Here is a 26,818-nt window from a genome sequence, read left to right on the forward strand (position 1 = left end):
TAAAACTCAAAATCAATCAATGTAATACGATATACGGTATCTTACTGAAAACATAGTATCCTGTTAGTTATACAACCTTTCGTCAAATAAAGTTTTAGAAACAACCAAGAAAACTAACATTGATATATAAATATTCAGATCGTGTCTTGCCCCCGCACTGTTAACGTCCAACCGCTGCTACTGAGTATAGGTAAAGTATCCCTCCCGTGATTATTAGATCTTCCAGTTTCATCATAGCCCCTCAAGGCTAGTTCATGGATGCAGTAAAAATTTAAAATGTCTATTATTTTTAAGATCTGGCTGTTCTTACCAATAGTATATTTCTTCACAGAAACTTTATATCCCTCAATAATTCAGGACGCAATGTTCACTGTTCCTAGGGTTTTATTAGTATATTATTAGTATAAACAGCACTGCATTCGTGTTTATTTTTTTCCCTGATAGTTTTTTAAATCAGAAAAGTCACGTTTTTGCCGTCTTACCACCAGAAACAGCAAATGGTTGATTTTGCATTCCTTTAGTGGAATGAGAATGAGCAAATATTGGTGTCGAGCGAGAGGACAAGTTCTCTCAGACACTTAGTTTTCGTTCGGAGGGTGCAATTGTATGACATTCTCTACCAATCTTGAATGATGACCTTCCTCGCCTGGTCCGTGTCACGTATATACATGCTGGCTTTCTTAGGTTCTTTTTGACATGAATGAATGCAAGACGATACTAAGTTTTCTCATTTATGACGTAGTGGCAACGCGCATGAGTGTCTTCTATGAGCGTGGTCTCGGACTCGATTCTTTGTAGAGGTACTTACCTCGGATATAAACTTGAGTATAGGCAGATTATTTTCGGAACAGCTATGACTTCTGGCCCAAAGCTAGTCAGCGAGCCGGAACATGGAAAGAGAAATTCTGTCACGTGATGAGTTGCGCACAGTAAAAATGTTGTGATCAGTGTGTGTGAGCTGTTAGCCACTTGGTTTCGCGCTCTTGTAGAAACATCATGCTCTGCGACTCGATTCAGAGGTGCACGTACGAATGCTCACAACTATTCCGAAAATAACATACCTTTAGTAGTTCTGTTCCCACTTTACAGTAGGTAGAAACGGGATGATTAACCCTAATCAATCGACAGTCATCATGACGGACCAACATCGAAAATTTTAAATAAGGGAGCTTGTAATACATCAATTTGAACTTAAATGTTAGCAGAAATTATTAGTTTTGTCATTATTGTTTTATTATTACAAATTATAAAATGAAATTTGTGTATAAAATGGGTGAAGTAAAACCGATAAACCATATTGCTTCAAACATTTAATGAAATAGAAAATAAATGAATGAATATCAGTTAGTAAGTATATATTAGAGCGCTGCCAGTGGAAGTATAATTCTCATTGCCCTCCTTTTCGATCATGCTCTTAAGATTGCTAAATTGAAGAGCCTACCTGCTGAAAAATCGTACCATACAAAATAAATCAAAGAAGTTGATCAAAAATAATGAACTGCTCAATTCGTTCTTTCTAAAGTCAAACTCGAGCCCACATGCATCAAAGACACGTACAGAGGAAGCATGACATGCCCAGGAATTTTAGATGAGGAGGGAAAAAATTACCTGAAAACTTTTTTTTTTTTTTGGTGTGTGCAAGAAGAGGCAGAAGCAATATTCAATCTGGAGATCAGTTTTATTGTTACCTAATCATCATCATCATCATAGGTATTCTGCCCTTACTGGCAGGTCACTTGCAGCAGCTGAGAAGCTTCCATGCTCCACGGTCCTCAGCTAACCTCTTCGTCTTCACGTATGATCTTTCTGTTTTTATATCATCCATTAATTGTAGTCTCCTTCGCCCTCTGCCCCTCTTTCCCGCCACCATACCCTCTATGACGTCCCTCATGATACACCTAAAAGAGGTTAATATTTTCTGTACACATTATTGTGACCTGTTTTATTCTGCAAAACGGTAGCTCCTGTAATCAGATAACATATGAATTTGAAGCAGGGGCAGAGGAACGTAAAAAACCGCTCTCATGCGAGGTATTTTGTGGCTTATTTCACCTTTATCCCAAATACCTAGGAAAAGTTTGAAACTAGAATTAGTTTCAACTGTTGTTTCCCGTCGACCATTTGCCATACCACCAATTTCACGTTATTGTCTGTATTAATACAGTTGTGGTAAAATTGACAGCTCCTTCTTGTATCAAATTTTAAACCTTGGTTTGAGATTGTGACCAGAATAGCTACTATGTCAGCCAGCACATACTCCTTCTTATCTAGTATTGATCAGTATCCACTAGCTATCAATTCCTTAAACTGTTTGCTAATGAAGAAGGTATTTTCTAACTTAATGTACGTTTATTTGCTGTTTATGCTCCTCTACAAAGCCCCGCTATCTCAATGTCAGCAGTAGGAGCAAACCCCTTAAAAACTGGGCTGGACTTAAGACCTCCCGGCACGATATTGCCTTCTTTACAGTTGTTATACATGTACTATAGCATTAACTATCCTACATTTATTTCACGTTTTGCGTTTTGTTTTAAACTAAACTTAAGCGTTAAGTAAAAACTATCTACTAGGAAGTTCTTCTATCTTTAATTTTTCTTTCTTTTTATAATGTAGAAAGTTCACAAGCCAAGAGGAAGAACAAGCAAGTCTAAAAGCTTAGCTAAGTCAGACGGAGAAAACTCAGCAGCTGAATCACGATATTTCCCATCAGAAGTAGATTCTGGAGCCGAAGATTCAAACTCGCAGGAAGCAAGTTTACCCAGCGATTCTGAACGTGAGACATCTCAAAGGACTGTAGAAAACTCGGAAAATATGAAGGATTCGTTGGGCAGAAAAAGTTCTTCGGATGTGTTGAAATCTTCAGGAAAGGACAATGTCGGACAAATAGAAAGCTTAGCGAAACAGCTTGGAAGAGTATACGGTATGTTCCTTCGCTCTGAAGGTATAAATCGGTATAAGCAAATAAATTAATATATTTAGCTTCAAGTATTTCTTCTAAACTAACTTAATTTAGAAAATTGTTGTAGCTTTCTTATTTATTTCAATTTACAAATTTAACCTAAGTTTTCAGTTGGGACATGATGAATTGTATCTCAAATTAATTTTGTACTTTCCAGCAGTTTTGATCGTTAAGTCATTTAAAAAAAAATTACCTAACGTCATGCAGGATTCAGCTTTGTATAAACATTGCTTTGCATTTTAATCACACATACAAAATGATAAATCTTTTCGTTGAAAGGAAGTAGGAAAAGAAGGGACAAGGAAGTAATCGTGAAATACTGTTTAACGAATTATTGGAATGTAAGGTCACGTGATGATTTTACGAGAATAAAATTAGATAGTTAAATGGAGAAAATTGATATATAGCAAAAATGGGTATTCAGAGCTTACATTTCTTTAATAAATAGCTGTGAAACACACTAGTGTGAAGGTACACTAGAATCCCGTTTAATCAAATATGATGGGTCTGTGGTGCTTCGGTTAAACGATTTTTTTTTTTTAATTTTATTTTATTAACAAAAGGGAGTATGTTGAAAATACTTCGCTTTTTATTCTAGATTATAGTATCTTGTAAGTACTAAACATTGCTATATATTTTAGTATTAATTTTCCACTGCTTTAAATAATATGAAAATTTGCTGTGCGAGTCTGTGTCGCTAGAGAAAGCTCTTAGAAGCTTCCAAATAAAAGAGTATGGAGAAAAATTAGCAAGAAAATGGAAAATAATGAGGAATTATAAGCGAAAGATGAGGAAAACGAACAACACTGGTGTTCAAATACCAGGGGCGGATCCAGGATGGACTTCGGGAGGGGGGGGGGTTGTAATACTGCTACTTGGAGCTACTTTTAAGAGCTCCAAACTCTGAGATGGGTTTTATTTATATATAACATAAGAAAGTTTCATCTTCTGGGGAAGCGATCGCCCCCTCCCCCTGGATCCGCGAGTGTAAAACACTGAAGGTAAGAAACTAGTTAGGACATTGCTGAATGATTTGGTAGGATGCATATACTGAACTAAAGTTCTACTCACCAAAAGCACCCAGACTGTAAATTCACCGTGATTGTTTCAGCAAAGTTCTTGCCATCTTCAACACGTAGCCATTCAGAAAATTATTGTTGCTGAACGAATTATATTCTGTTATTTATCTTTACTGTATTCAGTAATTTACACGCTTCTAAAAGTAGTTTCTAAAGGAAATTTTCTGTGCACTTAATGCAGATCTCCTAGTGTCTAGAGAAATATTTTGAAAAGGATCAGAAATATCTGTAGTCATTCAATAATGCTTTGAGATTTACGGACACAGGTCCGTTCGCAAGATACACAGAGAATTTCCTTATTTAAAAAGAAAAAATGCGCATCAGCTTATTGTGGACAGTAATGGTTAATAACAGTGACGTAATTCGTCTAGCAGCGTTATTTTTCTAATGAAGATGGTAGGAACTCTTTGCTGCAACGTGCGTGGTGAGTTTGCATTCTGAAAGTTTTTGGCGAACAAAGCTTTAGTTCAGTAGTTAGGACATTATTTGGAAAGAAATTATCTTACTGAAAATTCAATAGAAGGAAAAGAGAGGAAGAAAATACATTCCAGATGATGCATGATATTAGAGGAAGTAATCTCACGTCAGAGAAGTTACTACAAGTCCGTAATACACGAATATTTCTTAGGTTATGTTAAATTACCCGCGAATATTGAGAGAATATTTAATGATGATAATGATCCTATCCGCACTTAGAAAGCTTAAAATAAGAAGTTAATAAATATATATATATATATATATATATATATATATATATATATATTAATTTTCTTTGTATTGGGAATGCTTTTAAGGCAGTGTATAATCTTTTCAGGTGCGGACGTTGAGGTTTTTACTGATGAAGAAGGCTTTAAGTGCTTTTTCTTTCAAACTGCGGCCATGAAATCTACTATGGAGGCGTTTCCAGAATTCGTAACACTTCAGTGCTCGTACAAACCGAAGGTTGGATTGCCAATGTGTCTGCTACTGGTCGAAGCTGGAAACGGCGAAAGTCAGATAGTTAGTGTATGTTGTTTCAAAAAACCAAATAAAGCTTATTTTCAGTGGTTTGTGGATAATTTCAAAACTAAAAATGCATCTTGGATCCATATGCGTTCCATACTCACTGATAAGTGTACTGACGAGCGAGACGTGTTGCGAAATAGTTTTCCTAATGTGAAACTCCAAATTAGTGTGTTCTATACGGCGAAAATTTTTAATAGAGACATTTCGTGTGAGAAACTCGACATATCACAGGAGCTAAGAACTACAATTTTACAGCTGCTGCAGAAAATGCTCTTCTCTAATAGTGAAGATGTATTCAATACTCACTACGGCACATTAAAAAGTACTGCGCCGCCTAATGTTGTTGATTATTATCATGCGAAGTGGCATGATTGCAGAACTGAGTGGTCTATGGGGAAAGAATTTCATAGATGGGGCTTCCTAGAAAACGCCTCCAATGTGATGGAAACTGTGAATAGTAAAATGAAGGCAAACTTAAATGACAAAAGCACATTAAAGGATTTTATTGAGCAGGTATTTGTAGTTGTTCTCTCTGTTGAGGTGTTACGAAATCATAAATCCATGGATTTATTGTCCAAAGAAACAGAATTGTATAGTGCTGAAGACACTGATGAGGAGAAGTATGGTAAGCTGTTAACAGAAATTGCATCAAAATTAGTTCAAAAACAGCTAGCTTTGGCAGCGAAAGTGAAGCTCAGGAATCCACCCGTTGATGGAGTGTACTCTATTAATGCTATCGAAGGACATGTTGATGCTTCGGCAACGAAATGTTCCTGTAACTTCCATTCAGCGATGCTTCTTCCATGTCGTCATATGTTCGCCATTCGGAGAAAGAACAATATGCCTGTGTTCGAAGAAAGCATTTGTCATGAGCGATGGACTCAGGAGTATTATATTAGGTATTTGCAATGTTTGAAGAATGCAGAAGAGGCACAGGAGAATCTGCCAGGCATGGCCGATATCAAGCCCGGGAGCTGGGAAACCTCACAATCCAATGCGTGGGATGATAGTCAGACGAAAGAGACTTCTGTCCTAGAAAAATCTCAGGCAACTCCAACAGCTACAGCTACTCAAGACAGTAATAAGAAGGAAATCGGTAATAATTTAATCAACAAGTTAGGAGACCTTATGTCTCAGATGTCCGGCGTTTTACTTGAACAGAGTGTTGAAACTTTAAAACTTCTTGCAACATACTGGGAAGCAGGCCGAGCTGTATCTGTAAAACCACTTACTACAATTCAACCCCAGTTAAATAATTCAACTCCAGTTTCTACTCCTTTGCCGGATCCAGTCACTCCAAAAAATACTTCTACCGATAAAGTTAATACTACGACGTCTGCACGTAAAGAGCAGCCTTCTACCCGCAGGAGAGGAAGAGTAGGAAGTAAGTATACACACTTATTTTCCATAAAACTTTTAGATTAAATGTGAACTTTATATTTTTTTATTTAATCATGTGAATATTTGTGTCATAGAAAAGTATTTTTAACCTTGTGTAAGCTTGAAAATTATCTTATAAATAAACTCAAAAAGTGTTCACCTTATAATCGCTCTACATTACTATGAATTTATTAATCACCAAACTAATTTTCAAATTTTCGATTCTTTCGTTGGCAGAATTGTTCGCAAAAGTAAGGATAAAAGGTACGAGTTACAGCATGAAATATTCTCGCTTGCATTTTTTAAGTTGAATATAAATCATACTATACTGAAGGTGTTTTTTAAATAATGAAATAGGAAAAAAAAAGTTTTAAACGTTTTCGAAAAACTTCTTCCGAAAACAACGTAGCTCATCAGCATATCATTCATTCCGTTTTGATTATAACAAAGATGAATGGATTACGCATATTGTAGGGCTAAAAATAAAATACTTATTAATGAAGTCTGAACAAAAACATTGTTGAAAAATCCATCGAACTCACTCCACCACTTATCACAAAAAGACTTACATTGTATTGTAAGATTATTCATGAAATGTGAACAAAATCATTCGAGAACATTCTTCACTGCACCGGCAATCGTCCGAACAAAATTCACTCCAACCAGAAACTACTATTACTTAATTTTTCCCAGAGAAATGATTATTCCATATTGTATGGTTGTTGATACTGAAGAAAATCATTACAGTCCTTTCGTGAGAAGTTAGTACGTAACAGAACTTCCAAGTTACCCTTTTTTAAATTATATGAGGAATATGGGTTATTCCACGTAATAGAGTGGTTAGAAATATAAACAAACTTTAGTGTCGTTTTCGAGAATATCATCTGGACAAAAGTCATTCTTCACAAGCAAGCTAACTTTGCTGGAAGCTTCTAATGGAAGTAAACTATGTGATATGTTGGGGTTAATATTATTTTCAGTTTTTAAATTGAAATTTAAACAAAACAGTTACTGCTTTTTTCTATACTCTTGTAAATTTCTTCTTCCGGAATAATAATATTAAAAAAATAACTAGTAAGCGTTCATATTTTATAAATAATCATACGGTTTCAACTATAACCTCAATCATTATAATTATGTTGAAGAAAGTTACGCTGCGATCACGTCACTTCTTGTAATATAATCTAGAACATTCCTGAACTAACGTTCTGATGTGTAAAAAACGTTTATCAGGTAGTTAAAAAAAACATTAAAAAAAGAATATCATTTTTTGAAATAAAAGCTCATCAATTAAATAGCAAATTCATTCAACTGTAGTCCATAGCCGGATTGAGACTAATCTGGTGCATACATTTAAAGTCCTTTGTGGTAGTTTACGCGACACAAGCAGGGTTGACTGGTTTAAGCCAAGATGGTTTAAACCAGCTGATTAAAAAATTAAAAAAAAAATAAATAATTAATTAAAAAAAAAAAACTGGTTTAAATCTAAAAATGAAAAATTTTCGTAAAAGTGTAAGTGTTCGTAAAATCTTGATGAACACACATTTCTGGATTATCACGTTTCATTCTCGTATATAATTCGTATTATATTCAGACTTAAATTTCCCATTCATTACTCAAAGTGATTATACTACAAAAGCAACTTTTTTTAAATAAGTTTATCAATGTTTATTTTGTGATTTTTTATACTTCGTTATTATTGTTATGCAATTGCAAAGAAAAATTCTACATATTGCTTTGTTTTAATAATGTTTACTATTGATAAAATACATCGAAATATCGTACTTTTTTCGGGGGGAGGGTCATACAAACCCCACGAGAAGCATTTATTGAAATCAGAAGAATCTTTGGTATCGATTTATGTATAAATGGGTCAGAGCCAAAATGCACTTAAATAATTCGTATCTTTATTCACTTTCCTTACTGATATGCAAATTAAGACGTTGTATTTAATTTGAATTAATAAAAGTCGTAGTGAACTAACTTGGACTAAATTAGTTCTACTGTACTCTGCAGTACTTCGAAATTGTCCATGCGTAATTCTGTGTAATGGTTTCACTTGTGCAATTTATCTTTTTGTCCTTCTGAAATGACTCCTGACAATTATATTAACAAGTATGTAAAGATCAATACAACGTATGTTTTATCAGGAGTCCTTCGTGAGTGAGTCGGCAGACGTATCGCATTTCTGGCTAATTAGTCCCAGTTTATAAATGGAGGACAATTTCTCTCGGATGTAAGCCGAGAAGCGGTTAGAATTCCGCATTATTAAGCTTATGTGACCCGTTCCAGCATAACCTGGTTGTTGCATAATAACACCAAGGCGAAACAAACTTATTTCTGTCCATATGTGATATAAATACATAGAGCAAACTATTTAAACAAAAATACCTGGTTTAAACAAACAAACAAAAAAAGTTTAAACCAAAAAACCGTTTTTTTTTTAAATAAAAACCATGGTTTTTGCCAACCCTGGACACAGGTAATTAATCTGAAGATACCAATGGCCGCTATTTAAAAAAAAAAAAATGTATTCTGTAACATTGCAACAAGAATTATATATAACTGAAAGGTCGAAGTCGAATCCAACTTCGTAGGGAGACACACAGGCAAAACGAAAAGAAATACAAACATTAGATTGAAGTAGAACATCAGTAATACCAGATACAAAAAACGCTGCTCCAACATCACGAGTATCAACACCTAAAATGTACAAAACAGACCAGAACTTATTGAAGTCTGCATTATTCATGAACAGGTATACAAGACCTTTTTCATGCTAATGGAGGAATAAAAATTAAACTCAGATATGGACGCTGGGGCAAAAGTTAGAATAAAGTCATTGACACCTTCAGTATGTTTGGGTATTATAATGCGTATGTAAAAAAAGAGTAAATACAAAGTAATGTTGAGGTAAACGTGTTTATTTTAATCATCACTTTTTGTCTGTTTTGTCATTAAATTGTAGTTATTCTCGTATTATAACTCATAACACACTATCCTCACCGATCACAGGAGGAGGTGTAAGGCTTTTACACTGGAAGTCGCAAGAAATTTGCTTTAGTAAGTTAAATGTTAGTGTACATCGTTGTTAACTGTGTAACTGATTCTCATTCATCCTGTCCTAAACAATGCCTTTATGTGTATTTTCACAATGCTGGGAACGACAATTCCAGCATTCATGATTGTTTAAGTAAAACCTAATAGTATGGAGGGCAATAGGGTGTATAATTTTTGAGTTTATTTATAAGCTAATAACATATTTCACGAACTAAGGAATAGTACGAGAACACAGTATTGACTTACTTATTTTTAAAAGAATCTTAAAATCCTATTGCAAGTAACTGTAAAATAAACTGGTCAGTGATTTAGATAATTTTAAGACTGAGAAATTATTATTATTATTATTACGTGCTAGTTCAGGCAAGAAATCTTCTACCAATTAAGTGTGAGCAAAAGAGGAAAAATATATAAATTAATTGTTTATAGTTACAATGTGAAAATTAGACTTGTAAAGATATTCAGTGCAATTGACATGCCTTAAAAAAAAATACTAATAAATGTTTTTATTGGGAGCACTGTACTGAGGAATAACTTGTTTATCAGTTAGTATTCTAGCGAATCTTACATCAACAAATCGTGCACAGAAACAGTATAAAATCTACGCTCTCACACATGCTAATAGGACAAAGTAAACCAGAACCAGCATATGCAACATGAGTGTGTGATAGAATCACATTATCTAATTTAAAAAAAAAAAAAAAAATTAACGTCATTCGCGATCACCATGTAGAATCTGTACGTATGGTAAAACTAGCTTCAGGAATTTTTGTGGCCTTTATTGGTAGAGGACATTAAAGATTATTTACATTAATGTAAGATGTGTCAAACATTAGCTAATGCTCCGAAGAAAAATTTCCAGTCGTGGCTTCAGTCAGAGACATCCTTGTAGTATGTCCATTTAGGTCACTTCTTTGTGTTCGGATTTATATTCTTGCTGATGATGGATAGTTGTTCCAACTGAATTCGTGCTTGGAGAGTGACATCAAACAATTCTTCATATATCGAAAAACTACAGGTAGTTTGTAAGATACTTGGTTACTCGAGATCATCAGTGATGGATTACGTTCGCCTTTTCAATGATACCCTTTTGGAAAATATTATACTGAAAGGCGAATTAAGCTTATTCATTTGCCACCATCAAGAAATGGTAAGGCAGAAAGCCCTGCGCAATCTATTCGAAAAAAGCACTGTTGAAAAAGAAATACTTTCAAACCGATCTCAGCTAATTGCGAATTGGCTACGACAGGTGCATTATATCACTTGCATATCACATCAAAAGGAAGATAAATATCCTCCCTCAACTTATTTATTGACGTATCAGCCAAACACATGGTTAAATAAATCATGCAGGGCCCCCGGCTGTCCCATTTTCCTATTTTTTCCCCTGTATTTTGGAAATTTGTGTATATTTGTCCTATATATGTTCCATATTTTAATCTTGTCCTTTATTTCCTATATTTTTCAGTGATTGAATCATTAAAAATACAAGCCAAGGACAGTTCCAAGTGATGATTTAAATTGCTACATATTAGCAATATGCTAAATAAGTCATAGCATTTTCTTAAGGGACTAGTCATTAATCCTCACTATTATTTATTTTAAATCCTCCTATGTTCTTTTTTTCTGTTTTCTGTGTGCTTATTCTTTCCCAATGAAGCTTAACTGAGGAACCTTACCATGTTCCATTCTCTTATAACGTAAGCTCTGTTAGCATTTTCTTTTAGCAGTGTATGCAGCAGTATTGGCTAGGCATTGAGGTGTGTTGGTCTCAAAGCCTTCCAATATTGCTGTACATAATATGCAAGGTTCCCACGCGTCCTGGAAAACCTGGAAATAAAAGTGTTTCGTGGAAACGTCCTGAAAAAGTAATGGAAAGCAGAAAAATTGTGAAAATCCTGGAAATGTCCTGCGAATTATTTATGAAACGGAAATGTCCTGAAATATATGTTGTATAACAGTTGTTAGAAATGTATATATAATGCGCAGGTCTATGAAGAATGAAATGCTGTTACATTATTTATTTTAGAGGGAAATACGTTGATCAAATAATTCAATGTTTAATTAGATTCAAATATTTCATTACACAGTTATTTTTAAATAATAAACGTTGCTTTGTTCAGTGATTTTTTAAAGTTCAAGTTATTTAGATAGCAAAGCTAATATGAATCAGTTAGTTAGTTAGTATATCAAGTCTTTTATTTCAATTAGTTTCTTTTTTCCGAAACAAAATATATATATATATATATATATATATATATATATATATATATATATATATATATATATATATATATATAATACACTCTTACTCTGTATTAATCTAAATCTTATTTCCAGTTACCCATTGGAGTGAAGAGTGGCCTTTTCTTACAATACATTGTTTTTTGTGTGCTTCAGAACACAATATTCTATTGTATAAACCAAAACTGTCCTATATTTTTTCAATGTCCTGCTGTGAGGCCTGATCATGTCTAGGTGTACTAAACAGAAGATACCGGAGATATTCTCTAATTCTGGTTCAACGGAACAAAGATAAATAAATGAAGAGAATTAAAAAAATATAAATAATTTTAAAAAAGCCAAGTCAATTAACAGAAGCAGCTACAGTGTGGGTGAAAAATTTCGGAGTAGGAATGCAAAACTGTATCAAGGGAGAAATAAGACGGAAGATAGGCACTAATATTTTTGAGTTGACAATCAAAGAAAGAATTATGAAAGTATATAGAAATCATATAATTACAGTAAAGTCATATGATAAGAATGAAAAGTAGAAACGCGATCGGAGAAAGGTAGAGAAACCAGATCAACAAGTAAGAACAGAATAAGAAACAAGTATGATGTTTAGCACAACAAGAACAAGGAAGGAATCAGACCGAAATTCCTACATAAATAACAAGAAGTCAGTTTCGTTTCACAGTGTGAAACTACGGTAGATTTCCAAACTATCGGAATTCAATACTCAAACTTGAAGTAGTAAGTCCATAACTTACCGGTTGCAACAGATTAATAAGATCAAAGATAAAACCGGTTCCTCGGACGCTGAATCGATATCGAAAAGACATTACTCAAATTCAAATTCACAGACTTGAATTTAATTGACAATGAGTGTTTTCTGGAATGCTCGGGGCCTTTGTCTCTTTATAAGACAAGGAACATTATTTTGAATAGAATTACAGTGATAGACTTAACTCATATTGCACATGTATGGAATTGTGGTTACAGAGATGAGCAAAATATAATGAAAACAAAATCTTGAACATGAACCGAATTCATGCTGCAAGGTAAAGAGTCTTTTAAAACCACTTACACCCATAATTATACTTCCGATAAGAATAAAAGGTTCTGGCAAAGGCGAGTTATTTTCGCCAGATTATACATTTGGCATGTGTAGTAAGTATCAGGGTGGAAAAAAATCATGATTTTTTTAAAAAAAATCATTTTTGTTGATTTTTTTGATTTAAATCGATTTTTTTGATTTAAATCGATTTTTTTGATTTAAATCAAATCTTTCTCCTCGTATAATACAAGTCGCGAACTGAAGAAAAAGCATTAGGAGTTAGTATTAAATGCCAATTATGCCATTTAAGTGAAAGTATTGGGGTTGAATTTTGAATTATCCCCAATTGTTAACCTATATCAATCCCAAACAATGTTTCTTAACCCTTTTAAATTATGACTCTTTTTAAAGGTGAATTATAGACTTTCAGTCAAGCAGCTACAGCATCATCCCTATTTATCCTAGGACCATAGTACATACATCACTGTCTTTAGAATAGAGCAACTTTTGAAACAGTAACATTCACATTTCCCTATCATGTCCCTGAAGCGGGAAATTTTGAGAGTAATCTGCATTTTTTTACTTAAAAAAAAAAAAAAAATTGACCCCTCTGAATTCCACTGTGTTAACGCACATATCTCAAAATCAACTGGGAAATACTAAGGGGTGTACTAAATGTGTGTACAAAATTTCAAGCTTCTATCTTGAGTAGTAAGGGTGAGGAAACTATTTAACAATGAACTAAGAACATATCCACAATGCCCCAGATGACCCGGATGTAATATAAAAATTTCCTCAGACATCCCTATTTATCCTAGGATCATGATTTGTACATTCTTCTCTTCAGAATAAAACAAATTTTCAGACAGTACCCTTCAAATGTGTCCATCATGTATCTGGGGCGGGTAAATCACGAAAAAAGGAATTTTCTGTTAAATATATATATATATATATATATATATATATTTAAAATGTTTACCTCTGTGGACCCCTCCCCCTGTTTTAAGGCAGAGATCTGAAAGAAATCTGAAAAATACTGAGGGGTGCACTGAGTAAACGTGCAAAATTTCAATCTTGTAGGTGCAAAAGTAAGCCCGCGAAAAATAGTATTCCCCAAATACCCCAGATTCCCGTATAAAATAGGATCTCAGATAACAGTTTCCAGAGACATTCCTATTTATCCTAGGAGCATAGTACGTACATCATTTTCTTCAGAATAGAACAGCCTTTCAAACGGTACCATTCATATGTCTCCATCTGAGGCGGAAAAATCACGAAAAAAGCTAATTTTTTTTGTTGTTAAAAATATTTTTTTTTTAAAAACATTTTTGTCCCTCGGGACCCACTGTTTCCACGCAAAGATCTAAAAACATCTGAAAATTATTAAGGGGTACACTGACCGTGTGTGCAAAATTTCAGTCTTCTGAATGCAAAATGTAACCCGACAAATAATAATAATAATACGCATAACAAAAAAATCTATGACTTCATCACACACTATGCCTCAACGCAGAAAGGCGTAAAAGCATATGCAACGTGTTCTAAAGTGCCTCCAGCCTGAAGAAAACGAAGTAAAAAGCCTTATTGGTACTTTTTAATTGAATAAAGATGATTCTACCGTATCACCTAAAAATAGGTGATATAATTTAAAAGATTAAGCATTAAGGAAAAAGTACAGCAACGTTTATCAAAATGACACTTTTTTCACAAAAGTTACTGATATTGAGTAGGGGCCTATTTAAAAAAAAAAACAGAACTAGCTTGTGGCATGAAATACATAAATTCGCCTAAAGTTATAAAATTATCAAAAAAAAAAAAAATGGAGAGGGTATAGGACCCCTCTAAATGCGCCCTATTATCTGGGAACAAACAAACAGACACGCACAAAAAAGACTTTTCATCTTAAATGTCGATGGTGATTTCCCCGTTGGAATAGTTAACGATTTTAAAACCCAAACCCAATGTTACAAAAAGAAGAAAGCAGGATTGCTCCGTTTCCTGTTCAAAACGGGATTTTCCCTAATCATCCTCTGCATGACACTTGTTTTCATACTATACTGTACATTTGAGTCTCAATGTATTATGATTATTAATTTCCATAATCGAAATAACAGAACAGAAACGGGATTTTACTTATTTTCACTTTAAATTAATTTATTTCGGAATTCGATTTAAATCAACGATTTTTATTTAAAAAATCAAGTGATTTAAATCAGACTGATTTAAATCAATCCACCCTGGTAAGTATCATAACTTAATTTCATCCAGAAATGTCAGTTACTTTTATTAACACATAGAGTTTTAATGGTGATGTTACATGCATTTAATGAAAATTTTATGTTAAGTGTATGAGTTTTATTTTTAGGAAAGCGCGAGAGTACAAGTGAACCGGAGGCAGAGACCCCGAATAATAATGAAGTGGTACCTACTATAGCTTCAACCAGAGTAAGTATATTATTATTGTACATTTTTCAGTATGTAGTTAACTTGATACTGTATAAATTATATAAAAAAAATCTTTCCATATAATTGTCATCACGATGAGGTAACAAACTTGGTATCATTTTCTGTTTTATAAATTGTGGTCCTTCCGTGCGTAATTCAGAAACTCCAAATGCGTTTCTTTCAAAGTTTTTTAAGTATAATGTTAAGTATTAATTATTAAAAGAACATATTCTCAGTGCTGTCTTACATGCATATAGACATTTAGTAGTTTAGAAGGAAATGCAGGTGGATATTGTCTGTCACGAAAAATTAATACTGAATTGCTTTGGCAGTTCTTGCTACTGCGTTTGTCAACAGGATTGGGTTACTCACGAACAAATCTCATCACTTCTTAGGAGTCTTGCATTTCTTGAAGGGCGGATAAAATTGAATTTCTGGATTTGATTCCCGGTGGGACACTCGGTCGAAAAAGTGTAAAAAGCTTTTTCGGGCAAGCCATCTAGAATGAAGTTTTCCTGGGTTTTCCTCATTTACACCAGGCAAATGCCGGGGGTGATACTTCATTTATTGGTCCCAGGCCGCTTCCTTCCTTCCCTTACCCGGATAGTGTGCTCGCCGATGAACGTCATCCCTCGTACGTGACGGGCTAAATAGTCATAAATGCCGAAAGACCAGAAATTTATTCCTAAAATTGAATTTAACTATTTTTAAAACTTAGATCGTTTTATCTGCAGTGAGATTTTTCTTTGTGAAGCATTTTAAACAACGAACTTTCCATATTGAAGAAACTACGTATTGGCATCAACTTCTGAAGTCTTAAATAATTTTGCAGAGTTGATTGTACACGTATTATTGCATTATGTAACATACATTTCAAATCAACTGTACGTTATTTAAGTTTTTAATAAGTGCTAAGTATAAACACAGTAGATCCAGTAAATAGTTGCAAATATTTTTCCATGTACGCTTCATAATACAATAATAAATCCAGACTCCAGCTTTAATAGCCAATAATTCTACAACCAAAGGTTTGAAGAAAGAAAAAAAAATACTAAGAAATTCAAGTCTACTTCCATGTCAGATTCAGCCAAGATTGGATGAGTTGTGTAGATTGTCATTTAAGAAAAATCAATGAAGGACAAAAACTGTTATGATTATCATTCTCGAAGTTCTAAATTAAACTACAGATTATTCGTGATTATGAAAAAACTGTGATGTAGGAAGAACGATCTATTCGGAAAGCTTCAAAGCTTACGTTCCAGAATGATTTTCCTATCTCCAAAATTTAAAATAATATGAAAATTGATGCAGGTGGACTCTTTCTTTATCTGTTCCATTAAATCGATTATGTCACATTTAAAGCGCGAAGTATTCAATTTTTAAGTTCATTAAAATTATGTTGAGAGAATGATATATAAAACTTTAAAATTTTCCAATGTTTCAGAATATATATTCAAAAGATTAAACATTACCAGAAATTGCACGTCTTCATTCTTCTGTTCAGTATATATATAATTTTTGTAGCTATTCATAGTTAGAACTAAAACTAGGAAATATATCAGAGTTCGCATAGCGTGCTTATTAAGATGGACATGTTTCGAATCGTATTGAGAATATATCTTTTGCTGTCGATGAAGCCTTGTCAATCAAAGGAGGTACTAACTGGGTAGTATTGGTTCCAAAAGCTTGAAATAATCGCAAGAACTTTACTGTTCACTACTAATGAAAATCCAATTATTTACTATGGAGATCGTGTTTTACTTTAAAAGATTTTTTTAAAAATGCATTTATTATTAAAAGTATTAATTTTTAAATGCTTATCCAGACCAGGAGGCAGAGGCGTGTAAAAGTTTATTCAGATTACGACTATTCGGACCTCGAAAGAGAATCATATGATGAAGACTCTCAAGTGCAAGAGGCTATCAGCATGTCCAAAGCAGATGCTGCAGTGAAAAGTGAAAGAGGAACGGAATTTCCTGGTGGCCATTTCTTAGATAGTGGACTCAATGGTTTCACATGCAATGGTGTTCTCCCTAACACCAATGATCTCCCGACGTAAGTAGTAATGCTAGATCTTGTTTATAATTTTTGCAAAGCAGTTCGTAAATTGTGAAATATCATTTAGCCTGTTCAAACTTTGATATCTAATCAAAATATTTAGTTTTATGTTTTGAAAATATTTCAGTTTGTTCAAAGGTCTGTTATCCTGTTCAAAATACCATATTACTATCGCCTCTCCTGTTAAGGGGCTAGACTACTAAAAATTATACAAAAGCTCACAATTTTTCTTTTGCTCGTTTTTCGTAAGTAAAAAGAGATAATGAAATGCAACTTACCACAATAATAGACAATGTTATTCTACACCCGAAAATACGAATTAGAAGAATTTTCAGTGTTGCTATCCATAGAAATTACAGTATAGCCAGAATATGAATTACTCAAAAATCTAGGTTAAGACAGCGAGTAGGAAAATGAACTCAACGGTAATTGATAACTTATCATGCAGTCTTGCTTTCTTGTTTACTACTTTTAAAATAGTATTTGTATTTACTTTGTAATAAACAAAAAGTTATTAAAATTAAATATTAATATTCTTAGGAGATTTCGTAATGTTTAGAAGGTAAATATGATAAAGTGCCAAGATAGAAGTCAAGAATACACTTTAACAATAACACACATGAGTCCATTTATATTGTTACTGTGAATTTGTGCCTGTAATTAGAGTAATTCAAAGCTAATTGCAGGCTTTTTATGTAACGGCATACGATACTGCCATCTGTTGGCGAAATCGGGAAAGACATATTTCTCGCGGAAGGATATATCATCTCGCGCAGGTCTTCTGCTTTGACTTTATGCGGGTGGTGTAAAGTGGCGGTCGGCGCCAAACTCGATTTGAGAGTGGAGAGCTGAGAGCGGGAATTGGGAAGAGTAAAGCGTAAACCATGCCACCAGAAAGGAAGAAAGCGAGATTGTTTTTGTCTTGCAAAAGAAAGAAAAAAAAAAACAAAGAGAAAATTTAATAAACTGGCATAAAGAACAGAAGCAAAAAAGGCAAATATATTCTATAATACTTTTTTGTTTTCTTATTATAGACTAAATATTTTTTTCAACTTTGTAGACAATTTTTACCGCTAACAAACAAATGTTAGATATTTGTTTTATTCAATTTTATGTGTACGTTTGTTGGGTGAGAGCGGAATCTGGGACCTAATAGTTACCATTTACTATACTTTGTTATGTCCCTCATGTTCTCCCTCCCCTGGCTAAAGGTTTCGTATTCTCTATCTCTTGTTTTCATTTTCGCTGCTTTACCAGTTTGTTATTCTCTATCAGTATAGTCCTGCCCTTCGTGTTTCTTTACTTTCTTTGCGCCTGTTATTCGATTCCATCTTGTTATTATTATTATTATTATTATTATTATTATTATTATTATTATTATTATTATTATTATTATTATTATTATTATTATTATTATTATTATTATTAGATTGAATACTGTGTAAAGTAGCGTCAATATAATGTCGTAACTATGTGCTATGAAACTAGTCTTGTTTATAATTTAGTGATAGTAATTCTGTCATCAGATCGTAATATTACAATAAGCTCCCAGTTTTTCTTTCTGGAACCCAATATTTTTTACAAGCAAAACATATCAACAATTGAGGAGTTAACTTTCAAAAGGGAATATATCCATTTTGATCGTTCAGTGAGCACATTTTTGTGTTTTCTGCTTCGTTTCTAAGATGCCTATCGATTTGACAACTGTCAATGACATTCCCATTGAATTAGGCTTATTACAAACCCAAATAGATCCATTTCAAAGAAATGATTGTATATGTCGAATTTGACAGATGAACCAGGAAAAAAATGTATGTAATCACTGAACGACCAAACTGGATACGTATCCTTTTGAAAGTAACCTTTCCAATTATTTCCTTCCGAGTTGCTATTACCTGTACAGGTGACGTAAGTTTCACAGTTTCTGCTTTCCTTATCGATGAGAGAGTGCCATCACAGTTCATTGCTCTCCGCAATCAAATTTTAAATTACTTGAATGTAATCAGAGTAAAGTTTCATGTTCTTTAAAGTCTTATTAGATTGAGGAACTTACTTTCGATAAACAAAAAAACAAATACGGATTTTATAATTGATTTTCTTCCGAAAGATGTAAAAAAAAAAAAAAAAAAAAATCAAGGGGATAAATAAAAGGGAAACCAAAAAATGTCGCCTTTGCAAAAGGAATCAAGCTATAGTACACTCCCTGATGAGTCCCTAAAACCTTTAGAATCTACGTTGATAACAATAAAATGTTGAGTTGTACTAGATTTAATGAACGGTCGCATTGTACGAAGTGTCAGTGAATAATTTATTCCCATTTCCCCATACTAATTTCTAATATTTTCAATTCTTTAAAGCAGGTATCAATCACAAAAAGTGCTAGTAAGCCGTACCGTTGCGAACAGCCAGAAAAAAGGGCTGGTTATTATTATTATTGTTATTTTGTTAGTGTGGAATACCTCTCTTCCTCTACGCGAAGAATATATCCTGTGAGTGCTCAGTGTCCGGTATCTGTCCGAAGCGGTTATGTAGGTTGTTTTCGAACAACCGTGATTATCCGCACCAATTCAGTCTTCGCAGATATAATTTTATTTGTATTTATTATTATTATTATTATTATTATTATTGCCTGTAAAACATTTTCCCCGCAGTAAAGAGGGAAAAAGAAAATGAGCTATGCTTCAAACATCCAATTAAAAAGGGCGATGTGATGATTTTCAGAGCAATATGAATCCATTTACATTGTTCTTTCATTCATTGCAGGTGAATTACCTTGACATCTCTTTCTAAAGAGAACGGAAGGGAAATTGTCCTTTTTCTTTTCAGTCCTCTTCCTTTCCATTCCCCGCTTTCTTCTCAAATTTCACCGAGCAATTGCCAACAAAGCCACCCTCTGATAAAGCTGGCAGGTTCCAGGAAAACAAACCCTGACAAGAACATAATCTTTTCACGTAGTTATCCGCACCCCATTGTAGGTAGAGTTCTTTAGAAATCTGCCTGTTGCAGAGACCCTCATGTGTGAAATTCCGGAAAATTTTTATGTAATATCTTCGATTATCACTTTCTAACCCTCATTTCAAATGGTTCGCATATTATATATATATATATATAAATGTATATTGTATATGTGTCTATGTGTGTATGCTTCTTCGACAGGCAATTATTATCCTCCATCATTATGTTCTGCCGCTGATTCTCGGTTTGAAAAAATGAGAGGTAGAGAGAGAATCGTTAGCTTCAAAAATGCATTACTGATTTTACTACTAGCCTTCAATAGTTATCCACATTGAAAGGGCTTATAGCTTCAACGTTCGGCAGAATTTGCAAAATGAAATCGACTTCTTGCCAAAGTATAATAAAATTCCTTTTATACTCTATACCAGAACCGCTGCAATGATGTATGGTATTGAGAAGGAGCCGTTTGCTGTAGAGCAGTTCGAGGCAGAATATGGAATGAAGGTAAATCCCATGGTAGTAATATCTTACTTCTACCATGGTAAATCCTTGCGGATTATTCATTGATGCCGAGAAGTGCTATTTAGGCGCAAGTCCAGATGGTATTATTGGAGTTGATTCTGTATTAAAAGTAAAATGTCCGTCTTCAGCAAGCTCCATGACACCAGAAGAGGCAGTAAGAACCAAGGTTACATTTTGCACGATAAATCCTGATGGTAGCATGTGTATTAAAGACAATGACAACTTCATGTACTAGGTTCAAGCACAGTTACATATTACTCGCCGAGATTATTGTTACTTTGTCTTTTGGACACCAAAAGGAATGCTGGTGCAAAAAATTCTTCGTAGTGACAAGTTCTGGGAAGAAAAATGGGAACAGCAACTTCAGAAATTTTATATGGAATGCTTGCTTCCTGAAATTATCGATCCTCGCCATACAAGGAACTTAAAAATTCGAGACCCCAGTACATTATTGATGTTAAGCAGGGCCGTGCCGTGGAAAATCAGCGCCCGGGGCGAGAATATACGACGGCGCCCCCATACATATATTCCAAGCAATTTTTTCTATCTTTTTCCTTTTTTCTCCCGAATTTTTCACCCCCTTACTTCGGCGCCCGGGGCCGTCGTCCTGCTCGCCCCGCCCCCACGGCACAGCCCTGATGCTAAGAATAAGAAATAAAAAAAAAAACAACAAAAGAGTAGAAGTATATATATATATATATATATATATATGATATTGCATTCTGTAGAAAGTACGTCATTTGTATGTAGAATTAAGTTTTCTGCAGTAAATTGTGTAGAAATGATACTATTAAAGGCGTAAGTACCATTTGAAACGCTATAATATTTTAGTCGAAATACGTTGTTGTAGTGTTACTGAAATTCTGTGTTTTTTATTTATTGCATGTACAGGTTTTGGTGTGTAACCTTTTTGTATTGTCTTCACATATTTACATGAAGACTTTATAAAATATTTATTTTAAAATTGTAGTCTAAGCGAGAGCTTCTGTAAATTCGCATTGAACATTCGGGTTCCATAGGCCATAGAGTTAATATATTCAATGCTTGGATTATTTTTAATTTTATAGTGCATTAATTATTATATTTCATGTATGCTTTATGCTAAATTATTTGTTAAAGTTACTAAAGTTTTTGGTGTGAAACAGAAAATATTAGTAAAGTAAGAAATAGTGTTCAGGTTTTAATGTTATTTTATGTACTATTATTGTTCGTCCTTCATTTATTTTTTTTAAATCAGTCAAAAGTATAGTATACATGGTACGCGATCGATCAAACTCATCTAATGAAATATCAAGTTCAACGTCCCACGATTATGCACCGAGGCTAAGGGAGACGGTGATGATGAAAAATTAATGAAACGGTGGAATGAAGAATGAAGAAAGTGGATGGAAACGAGGGAACCCCGAGAAATCCCATACAAACGGGCACGCACCACAAAGCTTCCTTGGCGAGCGCTGGATCTCACCAAGTACCACATGCACCAGTGTGATGTGAACGCTCTACCACTGAGTCCGCGGCCCCAAACCCATCTAATACTGACTAAACTTGACATGGTAGTTGAGCTTGACGAGAATAGTGTGTATGTAATAATATGGTGTGCAATGCGTTGGCTTTCAAGTTATGGGTCACCGAAGTTGAAATTTCGACTTAGTTAGATTAATTATGTTGTTGTTTCAGTACCTACTTATAATGAAGCTGTTAAAATCGATGAGGGACGATATTTCTTCTGAATAGCAAATTGACTTTTTTTTTTTTTTTTTTTTTTTGCATTGTGTAAAAGTTGCATTCGTGAAAAATGTGTTTGTTTACGTCTAGAATTAAGTTTCCTGTCGTAATTACGTAGAAATGTTAGTATTGTTTAAAGATATCTGCAACTTTCTAAAGACTAAAATATTTTAGTAGGAATTTTGAACTTCTGGTACTCATTTCTTATCTTTTATTTCTTTAACTTTTATGTATATTTTGTTTTATGAGTTGGGGTTGTATCGTCTCGAAAAGAGGTGAAAGTGAAAGTTTTTTCGGAAAGTTATCTTTTTCTATTGAAAGAATTCTGTCCGCCTAGAATATGATAATGAAAATTTTGTCTCGTCTCGTCTCGTAGGGAACATCGTGCTATATAGTGTTAGTAGAAATTTTTGGTACGCTAATATGCCAATTGTTGATAGCTCCTGATTTACATGCAGTATTTTATATAATGTTTGACAGTAAATATTTAGGTATAAGAACGGTTGACGTGTAGAAACAAACTGGATATCAATTGGTAATGAACTCGAGTACAATACTTTTTGTGATGTGTTATTTCCATTATCGCTATTTTGGATAGGAAGGTTATAATAATAGTATTGAACTTCTACAAGAAAGGGGGTATATAAAACAGGGAAAGAAAATCAATCCCAATTGAAAAACTGGAAAAGTACTGTAATTACATCTAGGGTGCTTATAACGGAACATACTTTTTTTTCTTTTGAAAATTGTATCGTTCGTTTCTTAGAGCGGGTTGAAAACTGCTACTGAAGAATAGACAAATAGGTTCAACAAACAAACTTTATATAAAAAGGATGTTCTATATGTAAATAACAAAACATCTGTAGAAACTGGAAATGTCTTCGTGTAACTCCTTTCAAAAATATGTCCTTTTCTTAAAATTATAAATATGCTAGGAGAATGCCTTTCTTTGCATCTACCAGGTCAGACAACACTGCTCCCGCCAGCAAACCCACAGTTCTAGCATGATACGCCAGGTGACATCACCGAATCAAAAATGTAGGATGTAAGGCGAACAATCTTTTGTATATCCATTTGTGTGCGCTTAAGTGTGTATTATACAAATTTCGTGGCTGTATGCTGAATGATTATAAATACATTGGTAATAACAATGGAAAAACATTGAATCAACCTACGTATCCCTTCAAGTGGGATTACTCAAAACTGCATCTTAGTCTGCATAGAGAACATTGTACAAAATTTAATCTTTCTAAGACAGGCCTGCAATTAGGGGCCCAGCCCCCTAAATTTTTTGGCTGCCCCAAACTACAATGCATCCGTCTGATGTTGATGCAAAGAGATCTAGAATTGTTACCATTGCCCCCCCCCCTAGCATATTTATGTCCCCCAAACTTTAGTGGCTGGTTACTGGTCTGTTCTAAAGTATTGAAATTCAGAAAATTCAGTGTTACCCAAAGTCTAGTCTAGAATCTGAGGACAACATGTATATCAATTATCTGTACTAAACCGAACTGTTTCGGGGATCTGACGCCGAAAGAAGTGCTATGGCGTTTTCCCCCCCACAGAGCATTTCTATAACTTTGTCTTCTTCTAAACCTAGGGAGGTTCACTCACAACATGTGCAAGTTCCATGCCTGACATAATATGGGAGAACAAAAAAGTTTTCTTTTCCCCTTAGAGGTTGAATTTCGCGAAATCCCGTCTTTTAAAAGCCAGGGGTGTTTTTGAGTAAGGGTGACATTTACTAACACTGGGAATCTAATTCGAGTTATCGCACCAAATCCAATATTCAAGCATACCTCATCTAATTAGAATTTCAGTCTCCTTGAGAAAATGGGATTTTTATATATTGCATATGGAATCTCACACAGTTAATAATGGCGTTAAACACCTCGCCAGCTTCTAATGTTCTCACATACTGTCGCCAAGGAACTTCGATCATTCATTCTCAATCTTACCACTTATTAGAGTTGATGAACTTGATTGACTTTCTTACATCTCGGTTGTTTTTGAGCGAATAATAGTACCGTAATACAGACACACAAAAGAAGTGGTCTGTTCCGAAGATAAGATCTATGTATCCCTATGATTATTGACGCGATCTGACGAGGTGTATCGACACGATTATATTATATCTATCACTTCTGTAATTTTTCTGATCCATGTATTCCTTTTCCTGTATCTGCGAGTTATTGAATAAAGTAGAAAGATAATTATTGATGTACAGAAAGAAATTAGCTATTAAAATTTATTAGCAGTATATTATATTCTTATCCGACTGCAAGCTTGAACCCTGAACCAGTGTCGGACTGCCAAGTTAAGAGCCCTTGGCGCGGGTCCTTAAAAGTCCCATATATATATATATATATAATGTGTGTGTGTAAACTTAACAGGTCAGTTGCAAAGCATGGTAAGTGACAAAAATCATATTTTCTGTATTGAATAAATATATAGTACAAAACAGATCGCAAAAAATGTTACAATAATACTGAAACAATCAAACGTAATCGTGAAGTTACGTCAGTTACTTTGACAGTTTTGACTCAAAGAAAGCATTTGAGATCGCGAAAATTCTTCCAAGACCTACAGGGCAAGCCCCTCGTGATCCCTGTGGGGCTCCTTGGGCCCTTGGTAATCGCTAAGTAGTCAACGTGGCCAGTCCAGCACTGCCTTGAACCCAAAGCACTAATCTACATCCAAATAATTATGCAAAATACACATATACGCACACACAAAAAGAAACATAGCTACAAGACAATACACTTCAAATTCAATGGATATCCACGGGAAACAGAAGAGAGGTTTTCTGATGTGTCTTTCTAAAAACGTAAAAAGAAGAAAAACAACCCCCAAAGGCGAGGCAATAAGTCCCTTTCCACCGCTGTGCCTTATGTGTTCTCCTTCCCTTTTCCTTCTCCTCCCCTTCCCTTTCTTTGCTTCCCGATGTGCTTTGCTTTCAATAATGAACTGAAGGCCACTGACATGGGAGGAACCGCGGTAGGAGGAACTATTTTTTTCTTGCGCATCCTTGCCATTTCATCAGTAGCGGTGCGTCCCATGTGCAGTTTAACTTTTCTTTTTGTCGATAGATGTCTCACAAGAGAGTGTGCTGAAATCCTATCTGTGATCCATCGCCTTAAGAACCTATTAACATTTGTGGGTATAATTTAGAGGGAAAACTTCTGATTAAGGTTAGCGAGAAAACTCGAATTACTTATTCAGAATTACATGGTGAAAAATGTATTTAACAGTAATCTCATGTTGACAGGAGATTGTTTGGTTTATATCTGGCCGATTTTCAAAGGTATTCACCGTACGAAAAACAGCGCCGCCACCACCTACAGTGTTCTATTGGGCTCGCAGCACTGTTGAATATCGCCTGACATCCCAATTTCCGTTGCAGCAAATTACGTTCGAGCACAGGCATAATGATTTCTTATCTTAGTTTTGTGCAGGTTTTCCGTACACAGTGTAGTCGAAATTGTAGACATCATTTTAACGGTCCAAGTTCACAGAAAAAATAATTAGATTGTTGTCAGGGCTTTTGACGAAAATGTAATGAAAAAGAATAATAACAGTGAACAAGCTGAAAGTGGACTATACCAGATTTAATATGTGGGCCAAGTCACATTAGGGTGGTGGACTTCTCTCGCATGTCAGTCGACGAGTTCCATGAATTACTTCATCCGACATTTTTGCTGGTAACCTCGAATGGGCCTTGTGTTCGAATGCGAATGCTTCTGTGTAGGGCTCGTTTGTATTTGCCTGGGTACAATATCTTTAGCTGCAATCACTCGCATGGTTAAACCATTTTCCTGACTTTCTTTCACAATTCGGTTATACGAAAAATATATGCGGAAAATAGTCATGATGTATCCTTCCCAATACCAGTTCACTTTGGACAGCATTTCACTAGTACCAACACGACAATTCGGCACCTGCGAGCTCACTCATCACGCAAGTTTCGTGGCCCTGGCACAACTTCTCAGGTAACAGCCGCATTGTCAGATTGGTTGGATATAATTTTTTTTTTTTTTGTGTGTGTGTGTGTGTGTGTGTATGTGTATATAACGAACAAGTTAAATAAAATCGTATGCTTCTGCATCCTAATTTTCTCACTATTTGGTACACGCCATACAGGAAATATGGGCGTTGTTAGCTTACGGATTGGAATTCTGCGTTTCTAATCATACCATTATGTTTAAGAAATATGTACCAATATGTGTACAAATTATCAATTTTTAACAATGGTCGTGTAAACACCGTTGTGCGATTTTCGGTGAAATAACACTATAGTAATATTTTTAATCTTCATAGTTCCAAATATTAAGTAATGACTGCGTTCATCTT

General features: G+C 34.4%; 1 protein-coding gene across 2 annotated transcripts in view; it reads left to right on the plus strand.

Moving 5' to 3' along the window:
* Positions 1-26,818, plus strand: part of LOC145694974 (uncharacterized) — a 90,507-nt gene that overhangs the window by 25,189 nt on the left and 38,500 nt on the right. For both annotated transcript variants that reach the window (XM_081771788.1, XM_081771787.1), the window contains exons 3-6: positions 2,614-2,920; positions 4,853-6,427; positions 15,129-15,208; positions 17,034-17,263. In XM_081771788.1, the coding sequence (XP_081627914.1) occupies positions 2,614-2,920; positions 4,853-6,427; positions 15,129-15,208; positions 17,034-17,263 (2,192 nt within the window). The remainder of the gene's footprint in view (positions 1-2,613; positions 2,921-4,852; positions 6,428-15,128; positions 15,209-17,033; positions 17,264-26,818) is intronic.

The sequence above is a fragment of the Thermobia domestica genome, chromosome 9 (genome assembly GCF_964235325.1).
Source record: "Thermobia domestica chromosome 9, izTheDome1.hap1.1, whole genome shotgun sequence".
Classification (NCBI taxonomy): Eukaryota; Metazoa; Arthropoda; class Insecta; order Zygentoma; family Lepismatidae; genus Thermobia; species Thermobia domestica.